Source organism: Aspergillus multicolor (assembly GCF_047715735.1).
Source record: "Aspergillus multicolor strain CBS 133.54 unplaced genomic scaffold BDW74scaffold_34, whole genome shotgun sequence".
Taxonomy (NCBI): domain Eukaryota; kingdom Fungi; phylum Ascomycota; class Eurotiomycetes; order Eurotiales; family Aspergillaceae; genus Aspergillus; species Aspergillus multicolor.
In genome coordinates this window covers 310,273-325,003 of record NW_027395985.1, presented here as the reverse complement: position 1 = coordinate 325,003, position 14,731 = coordinate 310,273, and the positions used below count along the sequence as shown (strand labels likewise).

Below are 14,731 nucleotides of genomic sequence, written 5' to 3'. Positions count from 1 at the left end.
CCGTTCTCAGGATTCTTGGAGTCGTGCTAATTTTTTGCAAGGTAGGAAGTCAAACCCAATTCCAATTTCAATTCCGATCCCGAGATCGAGATCTGACGCGGTCCACTTCCATCCTAATCCGGAGTACTGGAGCATAACGGCAGCACCCGACCTCAAATAGCTTTAATCGTGGCCTCAACTCGTTGAGGTGACGCGCCGGATGCGACCGTGGAGCTGCAGGCAATATGGAGAGATTGGAGACAACAGGGGCTGGTTGGACTATGGCCGACGATCACCACCATACTGAGGAAATGCCCAACTTGGCTCTACAGGACTGGCCCAGTCTCTACTAGCACACCAAGACCCAGTGGACCAGCCAAGAGGCTTGGGTCGTGCTTATCTGCATGAAGCCTTGTCTGGACGCTACAAGCTTTCGCTTCTTTTGGTAGGAAAATACGGGTCATTGTCATGGTCAAAAATGCCATTGTCTTTAAGAGCCCCACGCGCAGAAGATCTATCTTTTCGCTCGGCTCTCCTACTCTCATATAGTTCAACGCAGCTATGGATGTGATCAGGCCTCCCGAACAGTGTTATGACAGCAATGCAAAGACTAGTACTTTCGACTTTGTTCTGGCGCTGCAGGCCTTCCTGTGTCAAAACCAAATTGAATTCGTTGGACCCTTTCGAATGCGGGTTGAACCGACCAACAGCAACAATTGGACCCTTTTGGTAGAGGGTGAGGCCAGTGTATTGGACCGCAATATACTCGACCAACTCAACTTGGGATTTCCATGGTCCCCAAGCCCCCCAGAACTTGATGGGTTTGAATCGGCGGAAGCCTCGACCAGTGTCACTTCAAGTTGGGTAAGTGGTGAGCTGCCGTTGATACCTACGATATCGGTTGGATAACAGGAGCAGGCATCGTTTCCAGAATACATGGACGGTAGCTACTTGGGAGACCCAGTGTCGACCCGGTTGTTCAATCCCACAATAGTCCCAAAGCTGACGTCCGGGCCTCATCACATGGAGTCAGATAAAGCAGGCTTAGCTCTGCAGCCTGCTGTACCGGATGTACAAAGCCCACCTTCCGAGTCACCGCAATTGCAGGCCAAAGACCACAATGGACGCCCCCGCGATCGCGAGCCCACGGCAACCACAGGGCCAAAAAACCGTCGAAACTTACCATCAGCCACACTGAGCCACCGCAGAGTTAGTACCAAAAGAGACCGCAGACACAGGCAAAGTATCAAGTTGAACTCGTCAGATACCGAAGCAGATCTGATAATCCGATACTTATCTCAAAACATAATCTGCGACGACTACTACTCGCATCTAGATTCGAATCTTCCTCGCTGGATAACACAAGGGATATGGAACGAGCACGGGGCTGAGGCCGAGAGCTGGACACTGCCAGATGCATCATCGCACCCACCGTACTTTAAACTTGAACAAGCTTATCGAGTGGTCTGCCAGATCAACTCCCGCATGAGTGACGATCTGGTCCGAGACCGCCTAGGCCTTATCCGACTGCATATTGAATATACCGAGACACACCACGCGCATCGGGCCCGGCCTGTATCTGGCGCTAACCCTGGCAGTAATCGACTCCCATCAAGAGTAGGACGGGGCAATGCATCCTACGTCATCGACCAGATCCTAAAGAACATCCACGGAGAATGGGACACTATAGACCAGACGCGGCGGGCAGAGCTCCGGGCCAAGTTCCACGAGCGGAAGAAATATGGCAAGCGCTGGTCTCAGCTTACGGATGCGCTGGGCCCGGGGATTCTGCTTATCTGCTCGACGAAACTGGCTAATGCGGTGTAAGTACTTGCCTTTCTTAATTCAGGTTACGACAGCGAGTGAGCTACTTGCTAATCTTGCTGCTTTGGCTTTAGAAGGGGCACGAACGTCACGGCGAAGATGTTAGACGCCGTTATAGATCGTTTTCAGCGGTCGAACCCGGCTATGGTCAAAATCACCAGCATTGTCAGTCCGCTTGCTGCGAGTCTCTTGGAGAATAAGGGGTTTTCCGAGTTTGATACGGCTACTATTTTGCATCAGATTCAGGCAGTCTGTTTCGGTGTGCCGTGAGGAGGATTTATCCTGTGTAGATCATACGACTGTCTACCTTGACTATTTGCGGTTCACATTAACTTATAATTCAATCCAATGGCTGAGGTGTTTATCTTGTACATAATGACAAGCCGAAGACTTGAAGAAGATTCCAAATGATACCCTAGCCGCCCGTCAGACTGGCCCATGTATAAGAGACAATAAGGCCCTTCGAGGAACGGCATGACGCTGGCGGCATAACGGCTAAACATTAACCTCGAATAAAATGGCCATCTTGCCAGCAGCAGATACAGCAACCTTCGGATGGGATATCCTAGCCTCACTCCTCTGGACCGTAAGTAAAACGCCATCCAGGCCATTCCCACCGAGAAAAGCTGACCAAACAACCCCTATCCAAGACCGTAGCATACACCCTCCTCAAAGCCCTCTACAACACAACCCTGCACCCGCTCTCCCCTTTCCCAGGCCCCAAGACCTGGGCCGCAAGCTACACGCCCCGCCTCCTTGCCAGCCTCACCGGCACCCTCGAGCTCCGCCTCAAACAGCTGCACGAGGCCTACGGGTCGGTCGTGCGGTACTCGCCCACCGAACTCTCCTTCACATCGCCAGCAGCCTGGAAAGATATCTACGGCTTCGGCGCCAACGCACCCGTCAAGGACCCCGCCTTCTACGGCCTGATCCACCTGTCGCGCGACAGAAGCCACAGTGTCTTCACCGCGGGGGACGACGACCACCCGCGCGTGAGGAAGGCTCTCAGCTATGCGTTCTCCGAGCGGGCGCTGCGCGAGCAGGAGGGGGTTGTGCAGGGGTATGTGGACCTGCTAATTGAGAGGCTGAGGGGGCTTGCCTGCTCTTCTTCGTCTTCGTCTTCTTCTGCCGGTGAGGGTGAGTGTGAGGTTGAGGGTGAAGGAGTAGCGCAAGTCGATCTAGTCGCATGGTACAACTTCACGACCTTCGACATCATCGGCGACCTGGCAATCGGGCAGTCCTTCGACTGCCTGCGCGGAAGCAGGTACCACGCGTGGGTGCACGGGTTCATGAGCACGATCAAGCTGGGCGCGTATGTGCGCGCCATGGCCGTGTGCACGCATGGCTCGTTCCCGCAGGTGCTGAGGCTGCTGGCGCCGCGGCGGCTCATCGACGCCCGCCGCAGGCATCTCGAGTTTGTTGGGCGCAGTACGGAGGAGAGGCTGGCAAGGGGGCTGGACTATAACAGGCCGGATTTTATCAGTTACCTGCTCAAGGGAACCTGCAGGTCCAACGGCAAGGACAGCGGCGAGCACGAGCCCACGCCCGCGCCCCTCAGCGCCGGCGAGGTCGAAGCAAACACCAACTTCCTCTTACTGGCGGGGACCGAGACAACGGCGACCGCGCTCTCGGGGACAACGTACTACCTCTTGAAGAACAGGGATGCCCTGCGGAAGGCGACGGCCGAGGTGCGCGCGGCGTTTGAGCGCGAGGAGCAGATCTCGTTCGTTGCGGCCGCGGAGCGTCTGCCTTATCTGCAGGCTTGTCTGACCGAGGGTCTGCGCATCTACCCGCCGGGCCCGATTGCGCCGCCGCGCAGGACGCGCAGGGGCACGGTGACGGCTATAGCGGGGTATGCGGTGCCCGGGGACGTGTCGGTCGGCGTGCATGCGTGGTCGGCGTCGCATAGTGCGGAGAACTTCCACCGGGCAGGCGAGTTTATCCCTGAGCGGTGGTTGGCAGTGGCAAGTAAGGGTGAGGGTGAGGGTGAGGGTGCATTCAGTGGCGACCAGGTGGCGGCCTCGCAGCCATTCAGCTTTGGGCCGCGGAACTGCCTCGGTAAGCCGTTTGCGTGGAATGAGATGCGGGTGATTCTTGCGAGGGTTCTGTGGAATTTTGATCTGGAACTGGCGCCCGAGAGCGAGGGGTGGGAGAGACAGAAGGTGTATACGCTGTGGGATAAGGGGCCGTTGATGGTGCGGCTGCGACTGTGTGCTAGGTAGGGCTGATCGAATTCGTGCAAGAAAGAGTGCAGCTATACAATTTGAAGTGTTAGGTAGAGATGCATTGACGGGCCCTGGCAACGTCAACCCCCGAACAATTCAAAACACAGCCTTTGCCACCTGAACTGGAACTCAAGCTAAGCCTTTCGCCGCATCCGCATGAGAACCCTCGTCTTGGGATCCGGCATATTAGTCGTCTGAAACAGAAATGTCTTGCGCTTCTCCTCGCCATCCCTGAATTTCAAATCATAGTCTAGCAACACCGCCGCCACAACCATCTTGATTACGTGTCCAGCAAACCATCTCCCTGGACAAGCATGGCGCCCTAGACCAAATTGCACTTGCGTCTTGCTCGTCGCAACGAACTGATGCCGCACCTTACTGCCCACCTGCACTTTAGCGGTAGATCCATTTCCGGTCTCGTCCGCCTGCTGTCGGAGCTTATAAAACCGTAGACCATCGAATCTCTCCGGGTCCGGGTAGAAGTTGGGGTCGAACGCGATTGCGTCTGCGGGCGCAAGAACAAGTGCACCAGAGGGTATGCCCGTGCCGTCAGCGAGCTTGAGTGGCTTCAGTGCGCGGCGTTGAAAAGTTGCTATTGACCAAAGGTTCCATGTGTTAACAACCGGACCACGACATAGCATGTTTTGCTGTTAACCTTAGACAACTCACCTGTCAACGGCGGTTCAAACCTCAACGACTCCCTCATAAAGCTATCCAGCTTCTCTAAGCGCGCCATGCTCTCCAGCGTCCAAACACCACCGCTCTCCGCCAGAACAGCCTCGATCTCCTCCTTGAGTACCGGGGCATATTCCGCATACTTCATGAGGTTCAGCAGAACATTGACAATGAGCTTGCTGGTAGACTGTACCGACACGGCTGTGATCGCCAACTGCGCAGCTCCTTGGTAAGCATAGTCTTTCTTGTCCTCTTTCGGGATCAAGTCGTGTACCCATTGAATCGTGTCGTTTGGTTTTGTGTACTCTGCGCATGCCTTCTCATTTTGCTCCCGCTGCTGCAGGATCGGCTGGACTAGGGCTCGGGCCCGGTCGTTATGCTGGTATACGCGGCGCAGATCGGGGAGGAAGAGGGCGAGGATTGGGCGGACGATAGACGGCACGGCGCGGAGCTTGAGGGCTGCTAGGAAAAGGTCTTTTGTGTACTAGGCTTGTCAATTGGGTATTGTTTATCTGATGGTGACAGTTGACAACTCACGTTGCAGCTGATGTTGATCCATTCCTCATTACGGTGCAGTCCCGTACCAACAAAAGCCCTTCCGCTGACACGACAGATAACGCGAAGGATCTGGGTGGAAATGTCGATCTCGGCCCAGTCTGTCTATGTTAGCAGACGACCAGTGAGTTCCACCGAACCTCAGATTCATGACGTACCGTTGGAAATGGGAAGCTCAATTGACAATGCGACGTCGACCTCATCTCTCATTACCGGAAAAATCTTCGCTGCTGGGGTTTCAGCTAGTGTGCTGTGGGCCAGATAAGCAATTCGTACTCATGTTCTTATTCAAATCATGCAGGATGACATGGTTAACCCAGTCCAGCTTCCAAGGCGCAAATGGCTTAAACGTATACTGCGGTAGCATAAACTGCTGGGGCGTTAGGCAGGGTCGACAAAGCAAGTTTCTACCTATTATTGTAGGGCAGAGCACTGACCTCTCGCAGCGACGATGGAAGCGTATGATCCGGCAGCATCTTCAACTCATTCACAGCGGCAGGCGAAAGAACGATGTGGTCCCCCTCCGAGGTCCAAACCCGCCATGGCTTACCGTAAAATTGTTTGTACCCTTCGCGCAGGAGTCTCAAGGAGTCCCACATCCAACGCTTCTTTGGAGAGCCAAGGGCACTAGTGTCCCATTGGTAGTGCTGGATGTTGGGATTGAGGGAGGTGCGTCTGCGTAGGAGGTGCGCTAAAATGAAAATGCAGCCAACTAGCCCAGCTAGTGTTGACAGGGGGCTTGAGGACATCACGTCAGAGACAGACCGGAGGTCCCGGAACGAGATCCTTGGAATTGCCATCGCGTCGATAGGATGGGATGGCCATGGTCGAGAAAAGTGAAGAGGGGTTTTGGAGGGCATATATATGGATGGCGCGTATCATATGACGGCTTGACGAATCCTTGGGGTGGGATAGGATATAGTGCCAGCAGGGGTTTCGTAGAATTCAGTTCCACCAAATGCCCTAGGACACGCTAGTCCAATGTATACCTCGGATTGCGAGATAGTCGAGCCAACGCGGGGACTAGGTATGCGCATGGGTGGATCTACCCCAAACATAATTACAGATAGCGCCAACAGCCCAATGTGGTGATCAGCAGTGGCTTCAATGTTGAAAGTCAAGAAGATATCGCCAGAGCAGGAGCCCTATATAGCCTCTCTGAAGTTGACGCGAAAGAGAGTGAGCACCAAAGAACATTCAACATTTGCACCATGAACGGTTACAGCAATGGCACGAGCCACTCTCAAGCCAACGGCTACACCGACGGCCATGCGGACAGCCATCGTGCGAGTCCAGGCACCGATGCTGTCCCCGTGGCAATCTGCAGCATGGCAATGAGACTACCGGGCGGCATCCGCGACGACGAAGCCCTGTATCAGTTTCTGGTGAACAAAGGGGACGCTCGTTCGGTCACGCCCGCGGACCGCTATAACGTCGACGCGTATTACAATCCGAACGGGAAGCCGGGAACAGTCATCACCAAGCATGGCTATTTTCTTGAAGATGTCGATTTCGCTCAATTCGACCACTCCATGTTCACGGCCGCTGCAGCCGAAGCCGAGCTGATGGATCCGAATCAGAGACTCGTCCTCGAGGTTGTCCGCGAGGCCTTGGAGCGGGCGGGCGAGAATTGGCGTGGCAAGCCGATTGGTACGTATGTGGGTATGTTCACAGAGGACTGGCAGGAGATACACCACAAGGACAGCAACTTCTTCCACCCTTACCTGATGATGGGCACGCTGGATTTTGCGCTGGCGAATCGCATATCATATGAATATGACCTCAGAGGACCGAGGTGTGTACCTGCGTCAAGATAGGAAAGGGCGATCTGTAAGCAATACTAATGCTGTGCAGTGTCATGTACAAGACGGCCTGTTCGTCAGCTGGAATTGGCCTCCATGAGGCGTTGGAGGCAATCCGCAGCGGGCACATCTCGTCGGCTATCGTGGCCGGCACAAATCTGATTCTAGCCCCTGGTCTCACGGTGTCTATGAGTCTGCTCATGGCTTTATCGCCAGAAGGCTCGTCAAAATCGTTCGACGCCGCCGCAGATGGATATGCCCGTGGCGAAGCAGTTACAGCGCTATACATCAAACGACTGGACGAAGCCATTCGTGACGGTAATCCCATCCGCGCTATCATCCGCTCCTCAGCTGCTGGGGCCGACGGACGGTCGAAAGGTGGAATGGCAAATCCCAACCCAGATGCCCATGAAACCATCATTAGAAAGGCATATGCTTTGGCTGGTCTAGACATGTCCCAGACTGCGATGGTTGAGGCGCATGGTACCGGTACACCAGTTGGAGACCCAATAGAAGTGGAGGCCATTGCACGCTGCTTTGGCGAATACGGAGCGTATCTGGGGGCTGTGAAGCCAAATCTAGGACACAGCGAAGGGGCCGCGGCGATTACAAGCGTGATGAAAGCTGTGCTTTCCCTCGAACATCGAACCATTATCCCGAACATCAAGTTCACCAATCCAAACCCCGCCAGTATGTGTTCCCAATTCTCTGTGCTGCTGAGACCTGCTCACGATTGCAGTCCCATGGGACAAAGCCAAGCTGGTCGTTCCGGTAGAACCAACCTCCTGGCCGGAAGGACGTGCTGAGCGTATGAGCATTGGATCGTACGGAATAGGAGGTTCCAACGCTCATGTAAGTGGAGCAAAGCCTCTGTCAGCTGTAGCCTGACAGATACCATATAGTTCATTATCGACTCCGCCGCCTCGTTCAAGCTGAATGTCCCGAGTACTGTTCCGACCCCGCTCCAAGAGCCAAATCAACAACAGACGCTGTTATTGTTCTCAGCGGGACGCCCAGAAGCGCTCAAGGACATGGTCAGAAGCCACGCAGAGTATATCGCAAAGCATCCGGAGAAACTGCCGGATGTGGCGTACACTTTGGCGGAGCGGCGAGAGCGTCTAAAGTATAGAGCCTTCTCTGTCGTCACTAAAGGCACTGATGCATTGGGTGAGCCGGCAGCTGTTGCATCCCAAGGCATCGAGCAAGTGGCCTTCGTCTTCACAGGACAGGGCGCTCAGTGGTAATTTCATCCGGTCAGCTCCTTGGCATGGATGATGCTGACCATGTCCAGGGTGCAAATGGGCCGACAGCTCATTATTGACTATCCTCCCTTCCTTACAAACATACAATCCATGGACCAAGCCCTCCAAGCGCTGGAGGGGGATGCGCCGTCCTGGTCAATAGAAGGTTAGCTAGTGAAACCTAATGTCAGCACAAATACTGACCGATCAGATATTCTCATTTCATGCGATGACACGACGCGGCTCTCGAAAGCAGAGCTTTCACAGCCCCTCTGCACAGCCGTCCAAATTGCAGTCGTTGACCTCCTAGCTTCTTGGGGTATCACTCCCGCAGCCGTGGTCGGACATTCAAGCGGCGAGATTGCTGCAGCATATGCCGCGGGTGCTTTGTCAAAAGAGGGTGCGTTGATAGCTGCCTACTACCGGGGCTTCGTGTGTAAGGCTCCCACCAAGGCAGGTGGCATGGCGGCCGTGGGGCTGGGAAAGGATGCGGTTCTGCCGTTCTTATCTGAGTTGGCTGGCGTCGGAGTCGCTTGTGAGAACAGCGGTTCGAGCATTACTTTGTCTGGCGACCTGGAAGCCCTGCAACAGGCAGTTGATGCGATAAAGCGCCAAAATGACCAGGCCTTTGTACGAAAGCTCGCGGTGGAAATGGCCTATCATTCAGGTAAGCCAATTGCCTCGCATCAGGCCTTTGGATCCGAGTTGGCTTACCAATTACCATACCAGAGCACATGAAACTCGTTGGCGACACATACCGCGAGCTCATCTCAAAGCACCTGGTCGCCAGTCCGCCCAAGATCCCCTTCTACTCCAGCGTATACGGCGGCAAAGTACTATCACTCGCCTCCGACTTCGAATCTCGGTACTGGCAGGAGAACCTCGAGAGCCCAGTCCTTTTCCACACGGCTGTCAAAGCCCTGCTGAAGGAAATGCCACGCATGGTCCACGTGGAAGTCGGACCGCACCATGCCCTCCGCGGTCCCCTGCGCCAAATCTACCAAGAAGCATGCATCTCCGTGCAGCACATCGCGACCCTGACTCGAGGCGAGAACGACACACGCGCGATCCTCTCTACGCTTGGTCAGCTATTCACAGCTGGCTTACCTGTTACGCTTCCTTCCGAGCCCGCGGTCCGACCTGGCCGGGTTCTCTCGGATCTCCCTGCATACCCATGGCACTACGAGCGCGCATACTGGGCCGAGACGCGTGTGATGCACAATTGGCGGTTCCGGAAGCACGCGCCGCATGATCTCCTGGGCTCCCGCACCCTAGACTCAACTGACATCTCTCCAACATGGCGCAATGAGATTCGCGTGGCCGACGTCCCCTGGCTCAAGGACCACTGTGTAGGGAATGACATTGTCTTCCCGGGCGCAGGCTATATCGCCATGGCCGGTGCAGCTGCCTGCCAACTGGGTGACCTGGGCAGTCTGGGCGACTATACGGTTAAAGAGGTTGAGCTTCGCCAGGCGCTGGTTCTCCAAGTGGAGGACTCGAAGGAATTAGTCACGACCCTCCGCCCTCAGAGGCTGACGGCTAGCATCGATAGCGACTGGTACGTGTTCTCTATAGTCTCTCACGACGGCTCGGCGTGGAGCAGGCACTGCTCGGGTCTTGTGCGTCGTGGTCGGGCGTCGAAGTCTCTACCAGCGTCCTTGAAGAGATTGCCAAAGCCTCTGCCGCGAAAAGTGTCCGCCAGTCGGTGGTATACGACCTTGAACCGCGTGGGGCTAAACTATGGACCGCGCTTCATAGGTTTGAAGAATATTACAGCTGGGGTGACGGAGAGAAGCGCGGTGTTAGACATTGCAGACGTCCCAGGTGACGGGTCCGAGTCATCGTACCCGCTGCATCCGAGTACACTGGACATCATGCTTCAATCGTGGACGGTGGCCGCGTTCAAGGGTATATACAGTTCCTTCAACAAATCATTCTTGCCAACATTCATAAAAGAGCTGTACGTTGGTGTTGGAACCGGACAAGAAATCCATGTCAAGACCACGACGTCTAGCCATACTGCAGCGGCCGGTCGGGAAGGCGTCGAGGGACAAGCTTACGCAGTCACAAAAGACGGTGAGAATGTTCTGGTCCTCAAGGGTTTCCGGGGCACGCCACTTCCCTCCGAAGAAGATGAACCCGAGCTCACAGCCCTCCAACTTGACTGGAAGCCGGATGTATCCTTCCTCAACGTAGCCAAGCTCACGCGGCCGATCTACGATTTCCGAGAGCAGACAGCGCTGGTGGAAAAGCTTTATGTTCTCTGCGCGTTGGAGTCCCATCCAGTCCTCGAAGGGGTAAAAGCCACGCAGCCGCATTTCGAAAAGTACCGGAGGTGGATGAAATCTCAGATCCCTCGCTTCAGTGAACCGGGTTACCCACTAGTTGACACTGTGGAAATCGTAAATATGTTATCCGACGAGCGCAAAAGGCTCATTCCCGAGGTCCTGGAGAAGTGCAAGAGTGCTGGCGTAGGGGCCATGGCGGAATCCGTGTGGCGCACATACGACCAACTGGTCAATGTGTTCGAGGGGAAGACCGATTTCCTAGACCTACTAATCCATGATGGTACACTCGCCGGTATATATGATTGGATGAACAATGTCTGGGACGTGAGCGAGTTTTTCCAGCTGCTCGGCCACGCGCAGCCCCAACTCCGGATACTGGAGATCGGGGCTGGCACTGGGGGTCTTACGTCCAAGATCCTTCAGCAGCTTCAGTCCGAGTTCGGCGAGCGACTGTACTTTCAGTACACTTTCACCGACATATCCTCGGGTTTCTTCGTGGCTGCGCAGGAGCGTTTCAAGGAGTATTCCGGAATGGAATACAAGGTGCTTGACATCTCGGAGGATCCGGTTGCTCAAGGGTTCAAGCCGGGAGATTACGATCTTATCATTGCCTCAAATGTTAGTTTTACCCGAATCTATTCTGCTCGGAGAAGCGACTTACTGATACTCCGGTAGGTTCTTCACGCGACGCCTATCTTGCATGAGACGCTATGCAATGTGCGCACGCTCCTGGCTGACCAGGGCCGGTTGTTCCTACAAGAGCTTTCTCCAGGTTCGACTACCCATTCTGTACTATGAGACAGGACCAAACACTGACATGGTTAATAGTGACCAGCAGTATGGTCTATATCATGGGCCTGTTTGTGGGCTGGTGGCTAGGCGAGGCAGACGGCCGCGTGGAAGCACCATACCTGCCAACCGAAGTATGGGACGAGAAGCTCCGTGCGGCAGGTTTCAATGGATGCGAAGCAGTGACTCTGGATAATGAGCGTCCGTACCACGTAAACGCCAATATTATCTCGAGACCGGCGGTGGACGTTGAGCACGCTGGTGACATCACCCTGCTATCGGGCCCATCTAGGATCCATCCACTGGCCTTGCAGGTTGAGGGACTTTTGCAAGAGCAAGGTTATTGCGTGAAGCATCTCCAATGGGGCAATGATGAGACGCCACCACCTGACCAAGACGTCGTTTCTTTCATCGATCTCGACGGGCCACTACTCAACAGTCCGGGGGAGGAAGATTGGAAGACCTTCATCAAGGCCATCGACATGCTCCAGCAGGCTGTAGTTATATGGCTGACGAACCCTGCTCAAATCAGTTCCAAGGATCCGCATGCGGCTTTGATATTGGGAGTGGCAAGAACTATCCGATCAGAACTTGCAATGCCCCTGGCGACGCTAGAGCTTGAAGATTGGAATCTGTCAGGGGCAGCTAAAGCGGTCGTTGATGTGGCGAAAAAGGTCCAACAGGGCAAGGACGACATGACTGGCGCCCTCGACCCAGACCTCGAGTATGCCTGGGTGGATGGGCAAGTTCACGTTGGGCGTTTCCACTGGTACACAGTGCCGAATGCTTTGCGGAAGGCTGCACCGGTAGAGCCAGATACCAAGGCGCTCCTGATCCAAAAGCGTGGGCTGCTGCAATCATTGCATTGGTCCGGCCAGCCTCTTTCAGCCCTTGCGGACGACGAAGTCCAGGTCCAGGTCAAGGCTGTAGGTCTCAATTTCACTGATGTGCTCATCGCCATGGGCCTCGTGCATGGTGTCGATGCTCTAGGAAACGGCTTCGACACATTTGGCCTTGAGGGTGCAGGGTATGTCAGCAAGATTGGAGCGGAGATCGACCATGTCCGACCTGGGGACCGCGTCATGATTTTGGGGACCAGCTCCACCGGCCTAGCGACCCAGGTCCAACGGCCCGGGAAGTTTACACTGCGCATTCCTAACAGTCTCAGTTTCGAGGACGCCGCTACAATGCCTTCAGTGTATGTAACGGTCCTCCTCGGTCTGGTGGACAAGGCTCAGCTGGAAAAGGGCCAGTCAATCCTCATACATGCTGCGGCTGGTGGTATAGGCATTGCAGCCATCTATGTTTCGCGCTGGATTGGCGCCAAGATTTATTGCACTGTGGGATCCGAGGAAAAGGCACAGTTCCTAGTGCGCGAATTCGGGATTCCGCGCGATCATATTTTCCACTCACGAGACACCAGCTTCTACGACGAGCTTATGGTTGCCACGGACGGTACCGGCGTTGACTGCGTGCTGAATTCGGTCTCTGGTGAATTGTTGCATACGACTTGGGAGTGCGTTGCCGCGAACGGATGTATGGTTGAGATCGGGAAACGCGATATGATCGGTCACGCTCAACTTGCCTTAGACAAATTTGAGGACAACAGGACATTCTTTGGCATTGATGTCTCCCGGCATGTTGGACTTCGAAGGGCTACTGGCGGTCGACTCATGCAACTGATGCTCGACTTGTACTCGAGAGGGCATATCAAACCAATACACCCAACAACCATCTTCGAAGCCACAAATGTAGAAGATGCCTTCAGGTACATGCAGCAAGGCACGCATGTCGGAAAGATTCTGGTCAAGTTCCCCGAGGATGAAGGAAAGCTCCCATGGGCTCCAGCCATTCCAACCCCGAAATTCCGCGGCGATCGGTCATATCTGCTCGTTGGCGGCATGGGCGGACTTGGGCGAGCGATTGCCATGTGGATGGCCACATATGGCGCCAAGAACATTATATTCCTCTCTAGATCTGCTGGGAAGGGAGAAGATGATCCAGCATTTATCGAAGAATTGCGATTGATGGGATGTGAGGTGCAAGCATTTGCCGGCGACGTGGCTGATAACAAGCTGGTGAATCAAATAGTGGCAATGGCCACCACACCTATTGCCGGTGTGATGCAGATGGCCATGATCCTCCGCGATATTGGCGTTCTTGACATGGACTTAGAGACGTACCAAGCAGTCATTCAACCCAGGGTGCAAGGGACGTGGAATCTACACAACGCATTGGCAGGCCACCAGCTCGACTTTTTCGTGCTATTTTCTTCAATCTGTGGGATGGTTGGATATTACGGCCAGGCAAATTACGCCGCGTCCAACTCATTCATGGATGCCTTCGTGCAGTATCGTCATGATCGTGGCTTGGCAGCTTCTGTCCTGGACATAGGAGCAGTGGACGATGTGGGATACATCAGCCGTACTCCGGCGGCCAAGGACACGATGCTCGCCATGTCAGGCCGGCTCATCTCAGAAACCGATTTTCTGGAGGCGTTGCACCTCACCATTGCTCGGTCGGCTATGGCTCCTGCTGTAAAGAAGGACTTCGTAGGCACAAACGGCATCCATTATCACAACCCAAGCCATATCACTCAGGCGCTAGAGTGTCGGTTGCCTATCATGGACCCGCAGAACAACATAATCTGGAAGCGAGACCCCCGGATGGCTATATACCGCAACATTGAGACCGTTGCGACGGATAGTACGGCAGCTACAAGCGGCATGGCCCCGTTCTTAGCAGCAGTTTCTGATAGCCCACACCAACTAGAGGAGCCAGAGGCAGTCGAGTTCCTTGCTGGCCAGATCCGGGATCGGGTCGCAAGATTCCTTATGCGCAGGGACGACGAAGAGCCATTGGATACTGGTCTGACGTTGTCAGCGGCGGGTGTAGACTCTTTAGTAGCCATTGAGCTGAGGAACTGGTGGAAGCAGAATCTAGGGGTCGACGTGTCGGTCCTCGAGCTCATGAATGGAGGGAGCATACAGCGGATTGGAGAAATGGCGGCCAAGCGGCTTCACGAACGGTTCGTGAAGTAGGCTTATCAGCTGTAAACTGGTCTTAGGCTTAGACTAGATTGCGATAGGTGCAATAGATGGTGTTAACATCGATTAGGCGTGGCGTTGCACATCGCCTCCAGAGAACTATAAATTGGTTCACCTTTCCAAAAGTCGAAGGGAATTCGGGATTCTTTCTTCTCGATTTTTTCCTTCTCAGATGAAACATAACAAGTTGTCTCGATTTGCCCCGTTCATTCGGGCTGACTTTGCATACCGCATCATAAACGGAGTTCCGCTTGAGACCACCGTTTTGATCCCAAGAAGTATATTGCGGTCGCCTAGGGCTGGAGA

The 14,731-nt window shown here is 54.6% G+C and overlaps 4 protein-coding genes across 4 annotated transcripts; 3 read left to right on the top strand and 1 right to left on the bottom strand.

Annotated features, from left to right (window-relative positions):
• Positions 1 to 540: 540 nt before the first annotated feature.
• BDW74DRAFT_182336 (uncharacterized protein) lies at positions 541 to 2,073 on the top strand (the record flags this gene model as incomplete). The annotated part of the gene is made up of 3 exons (XM_073730230.1): positions 541 to 843; positions 898 to 1,802; positions 1,878 to 2,073. 3 exons carry the CDS (start codon positions 541 to 543, stop codon positions 2,071 to 2,073), a joined length of 1,404 nt encoding a protein of 467 aa, XP_073579730.1.
• A 247-nt stretch (positions 2,074 to 2,320) lies between these two features.
• Positions 2,321 to 4,094, top strand: BDW74DRAFT_188004 (cytochrome P450; the record flags this gene model as incomplete). Its single annotated transcript, XM_073731625.1, has 2 exons — positions 2,321 to 2,389; positions 2,454 to 4,094. The coding sequence occupies 2 exons, from the start codon at positions 2,321 to 2,323 to the stop codon at positions 4,023 to 4,025; spliced, it is 1,641 nt and encodes a 546-aa protein (XP_073579729.1). The 3' UTR covers positions 4,026 to 4,094.
• Positions 4,094 to 6,609, bottom strand: BDW74DRAFT_89620 (cytochrome P450). Its single transcript, XM_073734022.1, has 6 exons — positions 5,696 to 6,609; positions 5,535 to 5,628; positions 5,417 to 5,485; positions 5,241 to 5,359; positions 4,698 to 5,187; positions 4,094 to 4,620 (listed from the first exon to the last, which is right to left on the bottom strand). The coding sequence occupies exons 1-6, from the start codon at positions 6,116 to 6,118 to the stop codon at positions 4,163 to 4,165; spliced, it is 1,653 nt and encodes a 550-aa protein (XP_073579728.1). The 5' UTR covers positions 6,119 to 6,609; the 3' UTR covers positions 4,094 to 4,162.
• Positions 6,470 to 14,419, top strand: BDW74DRAFT_182333 (type I polyketide synthase; the record flags this gene model as incomplete). Its single annotated transcript, XM_073730229.1, has 9 exons — positions 6,470 to 7,053; positions 7,113 to 7,750; positions 7,800 to 7,912; positions 7,963 to 8,300; positions 8,352 to 8,467; positions 8,513 to 8,968; positions 9,031 to 11,207; positions 11,265 to 11,361; positions 11,418 to 14,419. 9 exons carry the CDS (start codon positions 6,470 to 6,472, stop codon positions 14,417 to 14,419), a joined length of 7,521 nt encoding a protein of 2,506 aa, XP_073579727.1.
• Between the last annotated feature and the right edge of the window lie 312 nt (positions 14,420 to 14,731).